The sequence below is a fragment of the Pteropus medius genome, unplaced genomic scaffold (assembly GCF_902729225.1).
Source record: "Pteropus medius unplaced genomic scaffold, Ma_sr-lr_union100, whole genome shotgun sequence".
Classification (NCBI taxonomy): domain Eukaryota; kingdom Metazoa; phylum Chordata; class Mammalia; order Chiroptera; family Pteropodidae; genus Pteropus; species Pteropus medius.
The window spans coordinates 446,533-464,661 of record NW_024353789.1 but is presented as its reverse complement, the minus strand read 5'-3'; the positions used below and the strand labels follow the sequence as shown (position 1 = coordinate 464,661).

The 18,129-nt window shown below is 55.2% G+C and overlaps 1 protein-coding gene across 1 annotated transcript in view; it reads right to left on the bottom strand.

Annotated features, from left to right (window-relative positions):
* The window catches only part of MYO7B (myosin VIIB), a 98,372-nt gene that overhangs the window by 1,245 nt on the left and 78,998 nt on the right, over window positions 1-18,129 (bottom strand). Inside the window, exons 27-45 of the mRNA XM_039851281.1 lie at window positions 17,389-17,515; window positions 15,931-16,050; window positions 14,689-14,862; window positions 13,653-13,880; window positions 12,319-12,486; window positions 9,430-9,547; window positions 9,218-9,344; window positions 8,001-8,167; window positions 6,784-6,965; window positions 5,752-5,882; window positions 5,244-5,401; window positions 4,884-5,037; window positions 4,292-4,447; window positions 3,230-3,335; window positions 2,285-2,398; window positions 1,946-2,033; window positions 1,247-1,353; window positions 566-751; window positions 162-278 (exon numbers count right to left, since the gene is read on the bottom strand). Of these exons, the coding sequence (XP_039707215.1) occupies window positions 162-278; window positions 566-751; window positions 1,247-1,353; window positions 1,946-2,033; window positions 2,285-2,398; window positions 3,230-3,335; window positions 4,292-4,447; window positions 4,884-5,037; window positions 5,244-5,401; window positions 5,752-5,882; window positions 6,784-6,965; window positions 8,001-8,167; window positions 9,218-9,344; window positions 9,430-9,547; window positions 12,319-12,486; window positions 13,653-13,880; window positions 14,689-14,862; window positions 15,931-16,050; window positions 17,389-17,515 (2,728 nt within the window). The remainder of the gene's footprint in view (window positions 1-161; window positions 279-565; window positions 752-1,246; window positions 1,354-1,945; window positions 2,034-2,284; window positions 2,399-3,229; window positions 3,336-4,291; window positions 4,448-4,883; window positions 5,038-5,243; window positions 5,402-5,751; window positions 5,883-6,783; window positions 6,966-8,000; window positions 8,168-9,217; window positions 9,345-9,429; window positions 9,548-12,318; window positions 12,487-13,652; window positions 13,881-14,688; window positions 14,863-15,930; window positions 16,051-17,388; window positions 17,516-18,129) is intronic.

Sequence of the window (18,129 nt, the reverse complement as noted above, 5' to 3'; positions counted from 1 at the left end):
TCCCTGAGGCACACGCATGCATACGTGCACACATGCCCGTCTCATATGTGGCATCAGCCTTGCCCCAAGACGTGTGTTTGAAAGAGAAGCTCAGGCTGCTAGGGCCAAGAGCTGGGTGGGGCCTGCTTGGGCAAGCCCAGCTGGCCATGGGTGAGACCTACCTTCACCTCGAAGAAGGCAGAACCAAAGGTGGGCCACCGGCAGATCCACTTTAGGAAGGCCACTTTGGCCTCCTCTGCTGTCTTGTCCCTATGCTTGTCACAGGCCAGAAGGATGCTCTGTGGGAAGTGAGGGTCAGTGAAGTCCTGGTGGGGGCCACTGCCTGACCGGGCCCTACACATGGGGCCCTGAGGTCCCAGCCCAGAGCAGTGCCTCTGTGCCTGAGGCCAGCCTGGGGGGCACTTAGAGCCAAGTGCGTCCCCTGCACCCTAGGGAGAAGAACGTGTCTCCAAGGTGCTGTGGACAGTGGGGAAGGGGAGCTATATGCAGACCCAGCCCACCCTCCAAGCCAAGGAATGTGCTTATTAAACCCAGGTGGGGTACCTCCCCAACTCTAGTCAGGGACCTTTTTCCATTCCTCCGAGGACATTAGGCGGGTGAGATTCTCAGGCACAAGTTCCCTCAGGATCTTGGGGATACTAGCTAGCTGAGACTGGTCATTGTCGAACTGGGCCTTGAAGATGAGTCCTGCCAGGTGGACAGCATCCTCTCTTGAACACTTGTGGAATCCACGCAGGTACTTGGGCAGCTCCTGGGTGATGGACACACTGGGCCTTAGGCTGCTGCTCCCCACTCATGCAGGAGACAGAACCAGCAAGAAGCTAAGGCCCTCTGGGTAGGGTTTGCTACAGAGGTAACGACCCTCCAAGTTGGGGCCGGAGTCCCTGACAGCTCGCTGTGAACACAGTGGCCCGCTCCACCCTTATGTAGTTGACCCTTCAGGACAAGGGCAAGTGTTCCCAGGACTGCGGGGCCCTCTGCCCCCTCCCCTTCCTGGCAGTCGTGCTGCCGGTGCTGGCACAGTCACTCCCCAAACGCTGCTCTCTTTCTCTCCTTCTGGCTCTAGAACCCTTAGGGGGTCAGCCTGGCTACCACATGGGGCCTGAAGGGCTCTAGAAGGCCCCTGGTGAGACTTCTGGAAGTTCCTGGACCACCCAGTGAGGGTCAGGCCCCCTAGGGCAAGGCGGCTGTGGGATGGAGTGAGGGTGGACTCAAACCCCTACCAGGAAGGAGCTTGCCCAGGTACCTGGTGGTAATGGAGTATGGTGTCTGCATTCATGTCCTTGCCCGGGGCCACACTGAGCCACAATTTCCTCATGAAGTACACCTCGTAGGGGAGCATCATGGGGGCCCCTGGGCAGGGGCGGCAGTAAGCACCCAGCCTATCCTGGGGCCTGGCTCTCACCAGGACCGCCCCAGCCCAGGGCCCTGCTGCCCACCTGCCTACACCCTGCCTGCAACCCACTCTCCTTGACGCCTGCTCACATTGCCACTGTGTTTGCTCCTGCTGCCTCCCTGCTGGAAAGCCTCCACTCTTCTTCCTCCCTGGCCCCAACTCTTTCTCATTCTTCATGACTAGTATAGAAGCCACCTTCTCCAGGAATGTGCCTGGACCTCCCCATGAGCGTCAGGCCTCCATCCACCCCCTTGGCCCCCTTGCACCCTTCATCACCCTGCCATCTGTTCTAGGCCTGCCCTTATGCCTTGTACCTGCCCAAGCTGGGAGAGCTCCCAGAGCAGGGCCCTCACCACCTGCACCCAGGCCTGACCGTACCCATGACATGGAGGTCACAAGGGGCAATGAGTGAAAGGGCATGGGCCACACAGGAGATGTTAGGGGAGCCTTCTGACCCTGGCCCAGGGATGCAGATAGTCCCCACCCCTCCCCCTCCATCCTAGATGTACTCCCCCTTCTTTGCCCCTCCCTGCCCTACAGACACCCCACCTTCTTTCTGGGGCTTGCTTTTCTTCACCCAGTCAGACACCTGCCGCAAGGAGTCGAAGAAGAAGTCTCCCTCCTTTTGACTGATGACCTGGGGTGCATGTGAAGGGAGGTACAGGGAGGTGCACAGGTGGAGGGACTTCTGGGGAGCACCCTCTTGGGGAGCACTAGGGCCTGAGAGGCTAGGTGCTCATTTGGGGGCCTGTGGGCTCCATGAACCCATCCACCTTTGTCCTCACAGCCCCTCAGCGTGCAGTGAGGGGCTGGGCCACCACGGGTAGGGACTACCACACACCCTGCCTGCTTTTCCCCCTTTGACCCTGGCCCATCTGCCAGCTGTACCTTGTCTGCGATCTTGATGAAGAGGCTGCAGCCTTCCCAGGAGGCCAGCTGCAGCCTGGTGGCAATGCTCTCACACACTTCCCGCACCCGCGTGTTGGCTCCCACCTCCAGCATCTGGGCACAGAGCCAGCGTGGGAATGTCTTAGGACAAGGTTTAGCCTGGATGACCCCCTCACAGCCTGACACTGCTGCACCTTCCTAAAATGGGCAGGACGTGCCCTGGCCTGAGAAGACTGGCCAGATGTTTTTGTTGTTTAGTCACACAGTTAACTACCTCGGGAGCCCGAGAGGCCCAGCCTTTAAACTTGCTTTGAGAACCCTGCAGCCAGACTGTGGGAAATTTCTGGGGGACTCAACCGGCTCCAAGACCACAAAGGCCACAGTGCCAATGGGGAGGGCTGGGAAGGCACATCGCTTTGTCTCCTCCGCCCCTCGCTCTACTGCTGTCACTTGGCCAAGGGCCTTTACATCACAGCTGGGACTAGACAGTCTCCCACCTCCCATCTGTCCCCTCTGCCATCCCCAGCTGTCAACATAGGCTCTGTTCATAGGCACACCCAATGGCAGCACCCGCTCCCCATGCCTGGGGCAGGATCAGAAGCCCGCAGGGGCCCCGTGGCCCCTAGGACTTGGCGTGGCTGCCCGCACTTCTGGCCTCTTCTCTTCCATGTTTTGGCCTAGAATGCCCCTCTGTACCTTTGGGTACACTGCATTAGCAGCCTCACCCGGGGTGGCCCTGCTCTGCTCTGAGGGTGCACAGCACTCACTTCACCATCATAGGGTACCAGTGAGGGCAGGGCAGACAGTTTCTTGGGGGAGATGGGGCGAAGTCAGGAAAGCAGTGAAGGTGAGACCACCCACTCCTCAAGTAATCAAAGTCATGGGAACTTGCCCTAGGCTGGGGCCAGGTGCTGGTAAGCCCAGGTCCCTGGGGCAGGGGCTTACCTCGCTGGTGTCGTTGGGGAAGTAGATCTTGTGGCAGATTCGGGAGATGTTCTGCTCAGTGGCCTCCACTTCTAGCTGGTGTGGGGGCTGCTTTCGGGGCCCCGTCCTAGAGCAGGACAGTGCATGCTGTGCCTTCTGTCCTGCCCGCCGCCCAGCCCAGCCCAGCCCAACCAGCGTCCTCCAAGCTAACTACGTTAACAATGTGCTAGGCATGAAACAAGAAATAACCCCAGTGACCATTGTCAAGAGGGTGGTTCAGGGGGCTGCCCCGCCTGTGGCGCTTAGCACATGGCCCAGAGGAGGCAGCAGAGGCCAGCCTGGACTCACCTCCCAGGTGACCCAGGGTTCTGAGGAGGCCGTGAAGGCCTGGGACACACATGGGAGGACCTGGCTGGCCAAGGCCTTTGGCAGGCAGGCTGGGATGTATTCTTGTTCTCACACAGCAGGAGCGTGGGACAGGTCTCAGGGACTCTGGCAGGGCCTTTCTAAGGGCACTCACCTACCTCTCAATGACCAGGGCTGCCACTCATTTTCACAGCCACTCACACAGCCATCCCACCCTCCCTCATACCCTTCTTCAAGCCAGGGGACAGACAGCATCCAAGACAGAGCTGAGGAGACCTGCTTGGTTGTGGGAGAGCTGGGATGTGGAAATGGCACATGGATTGGCAGGGATGGGCCTCTGACTTCGGCCACTCTGGGCTGGGCTAAGCAGGAACATGGATGGCATGGGGCATCCAAGTCACCCTATGGCTTCCAGGAAGTTCCTTCTGTGCTCTGGACAGGCAGCCGTGGGGGTAGGGGAGCTCACGGCCACAACCGAGCCTGCCAGAAGCCTCTACCGACCAGCAGACCTGGCTGAGACCTTTCTGGGCCTCACTTTCCATTTTCCTCCCCAGTGGCTGGGGACCTGGTCTTGCCTCATTAAACTAATACCAGCTTCTGGAGAAGACATGGATTCTGGCTGCACTGGACTACGAACTTCTGGAGGGCCCGCTGGGCCCCTCAGCCTTCCCCGGCTGACACTCTGGGGCAGTTGGGCATGGGGGCTGGCAGGCTCACCTCAGGACCCTCTGGATGCGGCGGCTACAATCAGGGGCCAGCGGCTTCCTCCTCCTGGTGTCTATGAACTTCTGCGCATGGGGCAGCAGTGCCTTGCCAGGTGGGAAGAGACCAGTACAGAGCCATAGCAGCTGCCAGCCCCGCTCCTCGCTATACCTGAGGGTGGCAGCGCCCATCAGCCCAGGAAGAGCCCCTCCCAGAGGCTAGGCCAGCCAGGCACCTTAGTGAGATGGCACACGAGGCCTGCCTGAGGCTACGGGCAAGAAGTGGTGATATTGTGCCCATTTTGTGGAGGAGTACACTGAGGTTTAGAGAGGCCATGGCCTTCCTGGGTCGCACAGGAGAGACAGTGGGAGCAGGCAGGGCCCAAGGCAGGCCTATTGCTCTCCCTGCTCTGAGCATACTAGAATGTCAGCAGGAGAGACCAGGGTTCCAGCCCATCCCACTGCCACTGCAAGTGCCCAGGCAGGCTGTGTGGCTTCCACGAGCTTCTACCTCCCCCGCTGAACAGTGGGCACAGCCTCTGGGGTCTGGGTGAGGACTGAGGGGGCCCAGCATTTTACCCTCCACCCCTACCCCATCCCCAGTAGACCTCTTGGTATTGTGTGTCAGCTGCTTCAGGATCTGGCAGTAGACCTCATCCTGCAGGGCTGTATCCTGGAGGGCCAAGGAGAAGATCTGGTCGGTGAGCTCCACGGAGGTCCAGGCTTGCCTAGAGGGGTAGTCGCCCATGTACCTGAGGATGGGTGTGGCTGTCAAGGAGAACATGCTTCTGTGGATGCCTGTCACCATGGACCCTGACCCCGGCTCCACATGGCCCACAACTTGCCCCCTGAGCTGCACGCTGCCTTTGCCTTGTGCTCTGTGAGACCTGGCCTCTCAAGAGGTGGCCGCAGGGCTCATAGCCATGGAGTTGGCATGGAGATGGGGTGGGCTGGCTGGGGAAGGATATCGATGAAGATCTGACAGGCGATGTCCCGCAGCTCGGCATTGGCATGGACACGCTTGAGCAGAGGCTGCCGCAGTGGCTCAGGGGAGTGTGCCCACAGGTGGCCCCGGGACCGGGCCAGGGGGAACATGGCCCTGTTAACTGTCTCCTTTTCTGGGGCCCTATCAGAGACAGAGGTTGGTATGAGGGCCCTCCTCACCCAGCCTCTGCCCCTGCCGCTCCTCTGTCCCCTCCCCACTTGCCTATGTGTGGCACAGTGGGGAAGGAGATGCGGGCTCCAGTGTGGGTCCCTGTGGCGATGCTCTCTGCGCCCACAGCACTCAGCAGGGACACAGGTCACTGCCCCCAACCCCCTGGGTGGCCGTGGGAGGGTCAGAGGGTTGCCTCCCTGCCTGGGGAGGCCAGGTGGACACATCACCTGCCTCCAAGGCCTCCCCACAGCCATCGGGGAATGCAGAGGGGCTGGTGGGAGTGGGTCTCATGGTATGTCTCTAGCGGGTGGAGTGGGCACCTAAAGAAACCATAGGAGAATTCCTCCAGGGTATGCAGCTTCTCAATGGCCTGGTCCTCAAGCGGTGACTCTGCCTGTCGCCTCTCCTGGGCTGCCAGCTTCCGCTTCTCTGGTGACATGGCCAGCAAGCTCTGTGGGGGCACAGGCCTGTGGGTCTCCAGGAGCCATTGCCCGTGAGGCCTTTCCCATAGACTCTTCCTCATCTGGTTGCCTCAGTGACTTGGAAGGCGCTGGACCACAGAGCTGAACAAGCCCGGGCCTACCCCTTCCATGTTACTTGCTGTGTAACTCAGGACCAGTGACTCAACCTCTCTGAGCCTATTTCTTTTCCCTTAGGAGGGCTTCTCAGACCCACCAGGCTCCCCTTCCCCAGGGCCCCTCTCCTCAGGGGCACCTCTCACCTAGCCCTTCTGCTAGGCCCCCACCTCTTTCAGGTCGCAGCACAAATGTCACTCCCTCAGAGACGCCTCTCTGGATAGAGAAGCCCCATCCTATTATTTGTTTCCATTACAACCAGCGCTGCTTCTTGGCAGCACTTTACATACTTGCCATTAATTGATCATTTGCTCAAATGCTCCTTGAGGGCAGAGCCACTGTTGTGTTCAATTCTATACTGCAGGCATGGGGTACACAGTTGGCACTCAAGGTATGCATGCTGGAATGCCTATTAGTTCTGCCTCCCTGGGTGGTCTTAGTGGCTGGAGTAGGGAGAGCTGGGCCCCCCTTAGGTCTGGGTTTAAGTGAGGCTGAGGCTGGGGAAAGGATGGCTTTGTTCTTAAGATACACCCATGGTGAAAGAGATGAAAGGAATGCCATTTGCTGAGCCTCACTCTTAAGTGCCAAGCATAGCACAAACACTGCCAGCTTCATGATTACCCCAGAGGGACGGTGGGGCTAGCGGAGCTGACCTGATGCCCAGGTGGCTCTCTGGCCTTCTGCAAAGTGAGGTGTAGGCCCCTGAGCTAGGACCCCAGGCTGTGTCCTAGCCATCTCCCCATGTGCCCAAAGGTGCCCGGGATGAGAACAGGTTACCAGCAGCTGTGCCGAGGGCTTGGTGACCGTCGGGATGGCATAGAGGCAGGTGGTGAGCACCAGCCCTGTCTTGCCTGTCCTGTCATTCTGGCCCTGAATCCAATTCTCAGAGGTCAACAGCCCCTGCTTCTTTGTCAGGATCAGCAAGTCCCCCTTCTTGAAGGGCAGGAGGGTGACGTCATCTGCAATTACAGGTCACATGCACAGGCAGAAGATCCACCATTTGAAGAAGCCAGAGCCCTTGGTAAATGGTGGATCTTCTGCCTGTGCGTGCTGGCATTTCATGGGTTGTCTTTTTTGAGAGATGAGAAAGCTGAGACACAGCTGAGGGCCCAATGCCACTCTGACAGGAGCGGTGGTGGGATTCCCAGAGCTTGGGCACTCAAGGGCCTGGGGAACTCTGACCCCAGCTCCATCTTGGGACACCTGCTCAGGGGCCTGACCGGGAGCCAGAGCCTGTGAGGTAAGAGGTGAGTGGACAAGGGCGAGAATGGCCTGGCTGCAGTCCCCACACCTACCTGGGTTGTGTGTGATAACTCATCTGTAAAGTGAGATAACAGGCCCTCCCTCATGAAGTGGTGGTGAGGACAGAATGGATGGCAGGGATAAGGTTTCAGGGCTGAGGTTCTTACTGCTGTGAGATACAGAGCATAGCCCCTTCTTCTGAATACCATTGGGCCTCCCCACTTCCTTTCAAAGCCCTTGCTTGAACTGCCCCACCGATCTCCCATGTGTGCTCAAGCTCCTGCTGGGGTGCTGGTGTGCAGAGAAGCAAGCGAGACTGTGGAGCTCAAACTCCTCTCCACCTGAACTCTGTAGCTCTGAACAAGGGGCTTCCCTTCTGGGCCTCTGGTTCTGTCTGTAAAAGGGGATAACAGGGTGGCTATGGGGGCGGTGCTCAAAGGACAAGCAGGTGGCTGGCTGCTCTCTCCAGGGGGAGGGTGTAGGCCCTACCTGTGCTTCCCTCAGTACAGACCTTAGCTAGGGTAGCCTTGGAGGGTTTGAGATCACCTCCTTGAACCCCTCATTGTGTGGAAGGAGGGCTTTGCCCAAAGCTGCCCCCCATGTTTTGTGGTCCTCTCTTTCTCTCTCTGCTCAAGTCCCTTGTGTCCTGCTCCATGCCACATGGCTGCTGTGACATGGAGACGAGCAAGTCGCCTTCCCATCAACCACATGAACTGCCCCTCATCACACCCCCAACCCACCCAGTCAGGCACCTGTGGCCTTCCGGTCTTGCAGGGCCATGGCAAACACGGACCTCTCCTTCAAGCCCTCCAGAAACGTGGCCACCAGCTTGGCGATGGCCACACTGCTAGGGGACACAAACTCATACTCCTCTTCATGCAGCGTGGACAGCACCAGCCTCTGTCCTCCCTGAGCCTCCCTGAGGAGACAAAGGGTGTGATGTGATCAGAGGCCTCCTTCACCTTCTCCATTTCAGCCTCTCAACAGCCTCAGAAGGGGTGACCCTCCTGAGTTACAGACAAGGAAACATGACTTGTCCAGGGCCACTGCAGGGCCAGGATCTGAGCTCAGGTCAGTCCAAGCTCCAGGCACCTGTGTGTGTGGGGCGCAAATGGCAGCCCAAGTTCAGGGCCCCTCAGGCCTCAGAAGCAGTGGGTGGTGCCAAACCTCCAGGTCTGCCCTGGGCAGATAATGAGGTGGCCAGTGTACCAGATCACCCCAGGTACACTGCAAAGAACATTGGAGGTGAGATGAGGTGCCAGCTTTGGTGAGCTACCCAGCCTCTGCCTGCCTCAGTTTATTCATCTGCAGACTGGGTTATGCTGTGAGAACTTCATGGCCTATGGAAACATGCCCAACACAGTCAGCCTCAGTAAGCAGTGGCCAGTGTGTTCCCTGCACGTACTGGTACCAATTATAATGGTCATGACACACTGGGGGCTTTAACTGAAGGGGAGCTCTGCAGAGTAAAGGCTTTCCCAAAAGGCTTGGAGGCATTCTGAGGAGATGAGAGCTAGAGAGCCATGGGGGTGGGGTGAACAAAGTCCGGCCTGGCCTGCAAGGCCACACTAGTGTCACACGCTCAGGCCCTGTCTTTTGACTTCTCTCCCAGATGGTCTGTACCTTCTACATGACCAGTGAGAAGAGAAGGAACCTGTAAACAAATGCACACTTAAAAGGCTGCAAGCTTACGTGCCCCTTTCTTGGTGGATTTGGTTTTAAAGAGAGGCTGAGAGGGCAATGCATGATTTGTAGATGCAGTACCAAAGGGGGCAGTGGAGCCTGGGACAGAAGAGGGCGGGGAGGTCCCATGTCCAATGGCCACCACACTACACACATTGGTCCTCATCCCGCACCCTGCCCGGTCTCCCATGGACAATGCGCCATCCTCTCTCCGTCTCTCCTGGAGCCCCAAAGACTGAGCTTCTGAAGAGAGAGAGATTTGGGCACCTTCCCAAGGGTCACCCACCTGTTGGTGATCAGACTCATGACCTCGGGGAAAGAGAGTTCTAAGAGCATCTTCTCCCTTTGGTCCAGGAAGTACAGCCCCTTCCAGTTAACAGCCAAGATCAGCTGAGTCTTGGGCAGTCGGGGGCCTGGCCAAAGGAGACAAGGTGTAAAGCCTGGGCTGGTCTTGAGGAGGGGTCTCCACCCCCCACCCACCCTGTCAGATGCCATTACCAGAGAGCGTGGTGACTTCAAAGAGTCGGGAGAAGAGCAGTGGCCACCGCAGGCGGGCGGCATCTACCACCTGCTCCTGCACAGTCCGAGGTGTTGCCTGCTTCTGGGTGTATAGCGCCTGTGCAGGGATATGGCATGTCACTGCCACCACTCATCTCTCACTCACTCAGCCCCAGCCTCGCCCCAGCTAATACTCTCCCAGTACCCAAGTGCTTGTTTGCTGGATCATTCTTTGAAGCCTCTACCTACAGTGGGGCCAGTGCCCGGAAAGGGCCACGTGTGGAGGTTGCGGGGCTGATGCAGCTCTGTTTCACCTGCCCTAGGGGGAGGACCCATCATGGGTAAGTTTGAGAAGAGAGACACGCTTTCCTCCTCTTTAGCATCAAGACACCAGAGGGCTGCAGGGCCAGGCTGCTGCTGGCTGCCTCTGCCTGGAAAGCTGTGTGCCAGTGCATCTGCATGCATGTCTGCAGATAGGTCTGTGAGCTCCGGCTGGCTCTTGCCAAAACAGGCCTTGTGGATCCGTGTCTTGTTCTGGGCATGTGGCCTGTCTTGGTGTGTGTCTGTGTCCTTGGTATTTCTGTCTTTCTTTTTCCACACATTTGGGAGGCATCTTTCAGGGGCCTCCATCTCAACCTCCCCCTTCGGATACCATCTCCACTGTCCTTCTTTCTTGCTATTCCTCCACCTTCACCCTTTCCTCTCCCCGCATCCACTGGCCTGTGTGCGTAATTAAACTTTCATTTTATGGTTGTTGAATAAAACGTTATTTCTCTTGTTCCCACTTTAAAAAGTGGTTGGGTAATATTAACTTACTAGGGTGAGGAATGTAAATTGATGCACTATATCTGAAGGGTGATTAGGCAATATGCGACATGTATCAAATATGTTAGAATGTTCGTACACTCTGAAATCTCTTTTCTAGGACTTTATCCTGATGAAATAACTGTTGAGTGTATAAAAGTTGTATCTGCAAAGTGGTTCACCTTGTTTTAATAGTGAAAAACGGGAACTGATCTTAACATTCATCACTAGGAATCAGCACAGTAATCATAATTTTTTAATATAGTGCTATGCAGCCCTTAAAAATGAACATGAAGATCAGTATGTAGTGACGTGGAAACATGGCCCCATACTATGTGGTCAAGTTGAAAACTGTCATACTAGATGCTCTTTTTATTTTTTAAAAGGTATATTGCTCTCTAATCATATTCGTATCTCAGTTGTGTACATGTGAATAAAGTAGTCTGGAAGGATATATATGACAATGTTAAGCATGATGATCCCTTTGATACAATACTATTGCTTTCGCTTTTTTTTGTATTTGTATTTTCTTATTTACTTGATAATGTACATGTTTTAAGGGTTTAATGAAAAATCAGTGAAGCTATCTATGTTCAAGTTAGAAAAAAGTGGTGCAGTAAAAATTTCCTAATTCTTTACCTTTATCCCAACTCCTTCTTCTCAAATTATAAAACCACTTCTTACTCATGATCATTTGGGTTCATGTGCACCTCTGGTTCCCCTCCCTCTCGTAAAAACCCTACAGAATCCACGTTTCTCCTGCAAACATATCCACTCAGGCTGGGGAACACCACGAACACTCAAGAGGGGCTCTGCTACCCCACGTGCCTTGTCACAAGAAGTATTCTCAAGGGATGCTAGTGAACATCTTATGGAATGTTTGGGAAATGTTGGGTAAAAGTCAGGTTTTCTACTGCATGACTTGTCAGAGCTTTTCATAAGTGGCTATGCATTCCCGAAGAGTAGGACAGAGCAAGTCTGACTCCCAAACCACAGGCACGCAGGACCGTGGTCCATGGCCCACTTTGGGCACTTCTCTTTTGGGTGGCAGAATGTAGACTGTGTCATTTGGTCCTCTTCAATGACCTTCCCTGAACTTGAACAGCCCTTGCTACCTGAACCACTCAGCTGGGGCTTATCTGTCTGCCACTGGGCTGCCAGCCCCTGCCAGGCAGGCACTGAGCTGTCTTATTTCTTACTCTATATCCTGTCCTTCTGGGTCCATAGTGCCACAGGCAGAACTGAGGTAGGGGAATTATTAACTAATCGTTTTATCTGCAGAAACCCCCATGTACAGCTCTATAGGAGCAGCAGCAGCGAGCCATGCCTGGCACCTCAGAGACACTTCTGCACCCTCAGGCCATGCTACAGAGCACAGCACCCTGGGAAGAAGAAGGCTCTGCAGAAAGGCAGGTCTTGGGAGGGCTGCCCCTGTGGGGAGAGGATGGGAGGCAGGAGGACTGTGAGTCAGATGGTGTGTCTTTGCTGTCCTCCTTGGGGTGGAAGTTCGGGGAGCAGTGTCGGTGTGGGTGATCCTGAGAACCTGAGTGTGTATCGGAGGGGTTTGTAGAGGCATGGGAAGGAGGCCATGAGTTCCCCAGGGGAGCTGTGTTCATATGGTGCAGGCCTACCAAGCAGCCCTCCCTGTTGTCCAGAGCCCGCATCAAGCTTGCAGGGCCCAGGGAGGGGAGGGGACACCTAAAGGCTGGGGCTAGAACAAAAACTCCAAAGGCAGGATGGTGCAAAGGCAAGGGTGTGGTCAGGCAAGCAGCTGTAAATGCCTCTTGTGCCCAAAGGCTGGGGCCTAGTCAGACACTGCAGTAGAGACCGGTAGAGACCGGTACCAGATGAACTACTCTGACCCAAGATGCCAACTGGAAAGGAGGAGGGAACATGGAATGGGCCTGGGATAGGGAGCTGAACTAAAGGAGATTGGTTAAATCTGAAGAGACAGCGCTTTACTAACTGGCAAGTTAAAGTTCCTGTTCCCCAGGGGATGGCGTGCTCAGAGCGAGGGGCTCCATCCCCTCTGCACACTTAGGCTCCCATCCCCCAAAAGAGAGCCCAGACTCTGTGGAGGCTGACCTTGGCATGGGCAGCAGAAACGAGGCTAACCCACTCCTTTGGGGTCTTGGTTCTGTACAGCTTGGAGGGGATGCAGCTAGGCAGCAGCTGCTGGACATCCTCTCTCCCCACGGAGGCACCAAGCTGCACGTAGCAGTGCTGAGCCAGCAGCTCCACCAGCTCTTCCTCCTGTGCAGCCCGAAACACATAGAAGGTGAGGGGGGACAGGTGACAGCCTGTCCTCCCCCATGATGTCCCCATCCCATGCCCTAGTGCTCACCCCAACACAGCAGAGATGACCAGCACTCGGGCAAGAACTGGCAGCGTGAGCGGCCACCAGTCCTGCCACCTCCTCTAGGCAGGACTACTCTTTCCTTAACTCAGTGCTTGGACCCACTGTGTGCCCTGACTGGGCCCCAATGAGGAGTGTTCCCCATCCCCCCACTTCCAGCCTCCAGGGAACCACGGGGAGGTGGGAGAGGCCTGGGTGGAACCCTGACATTGCTGAATGGAGTGAACATGTGCAAGGCCTTTATCCTGTCTTGCCCAGTCCTTACTTATCGAGAGTGACCAGTGGCCACGCTGCAGGGCTTCTGCAAGGACTCGGTTGAGTGGGATCTGGTATGGGGCACCCAGAATGGGTTCCCTGTTCCAGGGGCCCCTCAAGGGAGGGGAGGATGTGTATCCGAAGTCCTGAGAGTAGCAGTGTCCCTATGCAGCATGTGCAGACCTCCCTGCCCGCTGCCACATTCCAGGCAGGCCTCCAGGACTAATGCTGCTGCCTGCAGTCATGAGCGCATGCTTCTCCTGACTGAGGCGCAGGGAGGTCTGCACATGCTGCATAGGGACACTGCTACTCTCAGGACTTCGGATACACATCCTCCCCTCCCTCGAGTCTCGCGACTGTACAAGCAGCTCTGATTACTCTCTGCACTTTCTAGATAAGGGCTTGAGGCTCAGAGATGACATAAAACCCAAGGTCGCACTGCCAGGAAGAGGCACAGGTATGACTTCCACAGTTCTAGGGCTCCAAGGCCACATCCTTGACCACCAGGCCCTGCTGCCCCATAAACAGCTGCCTGGTGAGGTCAGGAGGGCCTGGAACTGATGGGAGGCCTTCCCCTGCCTGCTGCTGGTACATGAACCTCAGAGGTTTGAGTGAACTTGTGTTCCAAGGGAGGAGCAGCTGCAGGCCCAACAGAGGGGCCTAGGGACCTGCGCTCAACACACACACATCCCTGGGCCCCTGCTCTGGCCCCTGCGGCCCCTGTGGCCTGCCCTGCCCTGCAACATGGTGCCTCCTCAGGCTTTGACGGGTCAATCTCCAGGCCCTGACAGCTGTGATGCCCCCTCACCTTCTCGAAGTTGTACTCGCTGGACCAGACTCCATGGAGGACTTGGCGGTAAATGAGCTCAGTGCTGACGGCATCCTCACTGGAGTCATGCCAGGGGGTGAAGAACTCCTTCCGGAAGTAGAGGCGCCAGGGCGACTGGCGCTCACTCTCACCCCTCTCCCGGGTCAGCTGCTCGCACTGGCCTATGGCATCCATCACATGGTCGCGCCCACTGCCCAGGGACCAGAACTGAGGCCAGAGCAGGGGCAATAGGGGTTAGGGATGCTGTGTGCAGATCCTACAGGGATGCCCACCCTAATTACATGCATGTGGGGGAGTGCTCAACCACCCACTGTGGGTTCCTGGGGGACAGGAGCCCATCTGGACTCCCAAGGGTCACTCCACATAAGGGCATGGTTAGTCTCTTACTCTGACACTCTTCCCTGATGGTCCTTCCCAAGGGAGGCAGGGACTGATACCATGACTGCCGTGACTGGGGTGGTACACTGGACTGGCTGGTTGGTGTGAGTGAGGCTGAGGCTGTGGGCATCTGGGTGGGTGAGGATGTGTCAGATGGGGCTGTGCCATATGGCACTCCGCATCTGCTACATGGGAGTCTATAGCTCTGTGGTGTGAGGGGTGGGCAGGATGGGCGAGTGCCTAGTAGACAGTTGTGTGTGGGCTGCTCAGGTGTGCTGGGGGCCAGAGAGGTGTGCATGTGACACTGGTGCCAAAGGCCAGTCATTGGGCTAAGAATGTGTCTGTGCGGGAGGACAGGATGCCTGATGATGAGGTGTTTCTGTGAGTGTGTGTGTAGGTGTATACATGCATGTGTGTGTGTATGACTGTGTGAACGTGTGTATATGTGTGAATGTGTGTATATGTATATGTGTAAGACTTATGTGTATGAATGGGTATCTGTATGTGTATGTGTGTGTGTGTATCTGTGTTTGGTGGCAGAGAGGGAGAGCAGTGACCAGGTTAGTGCAGTTCAAGGGCTTGAGCTGGCTTGGACATGTGAGGGAGGCAGGCAATGGATGAGACCCCTGGCCAGTACCTTGTCGTACACAGCAACCTGGAGGGAAAAGCCCAGGTGATCGGTGAGCCCTAGCTTGCGGGCGATGTGCAGGCAGACTTCCTGTGATATCGAGGCTGAGTCTATGGTGACAGTCAGGCTCTCTCCAGTCACCAAGATGACATGAATTGGGATGTGCTTCTTAGACTTGACAGCCTGGGGACAGATGAAGACTCGGGCTCTCTGCCCCAGAGGCCCCTGGGCTCACCTGCCTGCCCTAGAGCTTCCAAGACCCAGAGGCTAACACACTCTCCCCATCTCTCCCTAGAGTTCTGGCCAGCAGACATTGGCTACTGCACTGGCGGACTCGGTGGGGAAAGAGCAGCGCTGTCCAGTGTTGTCTGGCGGTGTGTGTGTGTTCTGCAAGCCTGCCTGGGTGGTCCGCAGGGTGCAGCCTGCAGGTGTAAGATCCCATTCTAACATGGGAACCCTGAGCTCTGGTGAGGCTGAGTGACTGAGAATCACAGAGGGTTAGAGGACCTCTTGGAAATCACCAAGGCCTGGACTCTGGAACATTTTTGGTCCATGGGAGCTGCAGTACCCACTGTGCATGACAGAGTATAAACATGCCCATAAAAATATTGCAAGTTCATGTGCAACTCTAGGACTCATGGGAGAAGAGGAGGAGACCCTGTGGCCCTGGGTGGCAGAGCAAGAACAGGAAAGAATGTGGCAGGAGGTGACCCCAGTACAGGGCACCGCAGGGCATAGGGAGTGAGGGTCCTCCAGGAGCTGTATGTAGGGGGTGTACCCTCAACCTTGCCCATGTCTGAATGACCCTTCCTGAGGACACAGTGAGAACTTGCAGGTGATGCACAGCAATGCCACCAACGATGACAACCTTGGAATGACCACTGCCTTCTTTATAAAATGGAGCATCCTTGGGAAGGGTAACACTTTAAGCAGCTAGTAGTCATTCACACTTTAATGCTAACTAGTTTGTAGATTAATTTTTCCCTTCAGCTAGTAGGGCCCTAAAGGAATGTGAATTTAGAGATGAAGAGGGCATTACTGAAGGTTGGTGGGGCTTGCCTGGGGAGGCTGAGTCCCAGGTGATGCTCACGGAGACCACCGGCACAGAAAGCTCCCCTAGCAGGTGGAGGAGCTCTGGGACACACTTCCTGCTGGCAGGACAAGAGAAGGCACCCCAGAATCTGTGCTGGAGGAGCCGTGGGGGCTGGCGCCACCCCACACTGACTGTCTCCCATCCCAGCCTGCTCGTACCTGCAGCTCCAGCCAGGTGGGGGGCTCTGTGCGCACCCCGTTGGCATAGGTGCGTCTCAGGCGCTCAGCACAAAAGGGCCCGTAGCCAGCTGGTCCTTCACCAATGAAGTTCAGCAGATACTGGTAGGTGAGGAAGGGAAAGGGAGGAAGACACTTAGAACAGAGGACCCTTTCTACTTATGTATTCTAAAAAGTATAACATTAATTGTAACTATGTGAGGTAATGGATGTGTCAACTAAACTTATTGTGATCATTTTGCAATATATACATATATAAAATCATGACATTGTTCTTCAACTTACTATATTATGTCAATTATATCTCAATAAATCTAGAAAAAAATTTTAAATAAAAATGATAATTCTCGGTGTTGGTGAAATACATTGAGATGGGTGCTCTCACACAACATGAGAGGGAATGTAACTTGGCACATTTCTGAGGAGCAATTTGTCAATGTTTGAAACAGAACATAGTTTTTAAACATGCGTACTCTTCGACCCCATAATTCAAACCTAAAGGCAAATATATATATTTTTAATCACTGTGGTGTTCATAGTGATGAGCAATTGGAAGATCAATCCCAAATATCCATCAACAAGTTAAATAGATAGCTATATATAGATGGCATTAAAACTGGCATTTGGGAAAAGTTTATAACATGAAAAAATACTTATGGAGACAAGTAGAGAATGCAGGAGAGTTGATGTTCAAAATATGTTGGGTAAAATGTGTTGAAAATTTCATCTTTCAGAGAGATTTTGTGCGAAGATGCAGCCTAGAATGATTTACTGGTGTCAGGAGTGGTCCTAGGCCCAGGGCAGATGGCTGGGGTGACCATGCTTCCTGCTGTCCCCAAAGGAACATGAGAGAAAGTTGGGTTGTTTTCTGCATGACCACAAGTATGACACTATGTAACACCACAAAAAGCCAGAAACAGTAACAGAAGTTACCTCTGGGTATGGAGGTGACTTTTATTTTATTTTTAGACTTCCCGTATTTCCTACATATTAGTAAGAACTGAAAGACATATCAAAGCAGCGAAGCCTGGGGCCTCTAACACTTGGAAGTACCTGTCAACACTCTATCTCCATTTTCAGTTGTAATGACTAGAGAGAGATGTTGCAGTCAGTCTCTAGTCTGGGCTCACTCCCGGGACACCTTTGTTTTTTGCAATGTACATTTCACCTGCCATCTCACTGTCACCTCAGAAGAGCCATCCTGGTGCCTGAGCCCAGGTAAACTGGCCCTGCAGACCTTGAATAGGGGGCAGAAGGACTGGGTCCAGTATCCTCTTTTACAGAAGGGAAAACTGAGGCCCAGAGAAATACAGGTGCTCCTGTCCATCCTGACCAGCAAGAGCAGAATGGGAACAGGGATCAAGATTTCTGGACCTGCTCCAGGGCCAAGGGCCAACCTATGTCCTCCCAATCCCAGCCCCTGCCCCAGGCCCTCCCAACCTTCATGAATCTCTCGGAGGGTGGGAAGCAGCCCAGGCAGAGGCTGAGCAAGATCCAGCCCCGGGCCAAGCTGCTCATTTTGAAGTTCTCTGACAGCTGCTTGCAGATCTGGCAGTAAATTTCATCCCTAAAAGATAGAGACCAACAAGAGGTCAGGCTGCAGGCTGGCTCTGAGAAGAAGAGTGGACAGGCATCTGGACAAAGAGTTCTTTCTATACCCCTGGGTAGGGTCGTGTTCAAGGGGCAACGTCCAGCCTCCTCACTTCCAGTTGTCTTTGCTAGCCTCCCCTGCTGCCTCTCCGGCCCACCTGGACCCTGTCATCTCCTAGGACCATGCCATCTCCAGTGTCTGCCCAGGGGCCTGCACCCCCACTCCTGTTAGCCCTCATTTTCCAGCTCATCAAGGACTCAGCCTTTGTCCTCTTTGTCAGTCTTCTTGTCCCTTCAGGCCTTTGCTCCCTACCTTACCAACTCTGCCCACAATGGCCTGGTTGTCCAGCTGTAAGGCACAGAAGCAGGGAGCGCCCAGGGGTCTCCAGCCACAGCCCTGCCCTCAGTAGTCCAGAACTTTGATGACCTGATCTGCTCCTTTCCCCAACTTCACAGTTATTTCAAACTTTCTCCTTCTGTCTTGAGGTCCTTCTCCCTTCCCTGAATGCAGCCACTTCACCACCACTGCAGAGAGAAAAGTGGGGACTTCATGGAAGAACCCCTTGACTCCTCACCTCCTGACCAGTTCCC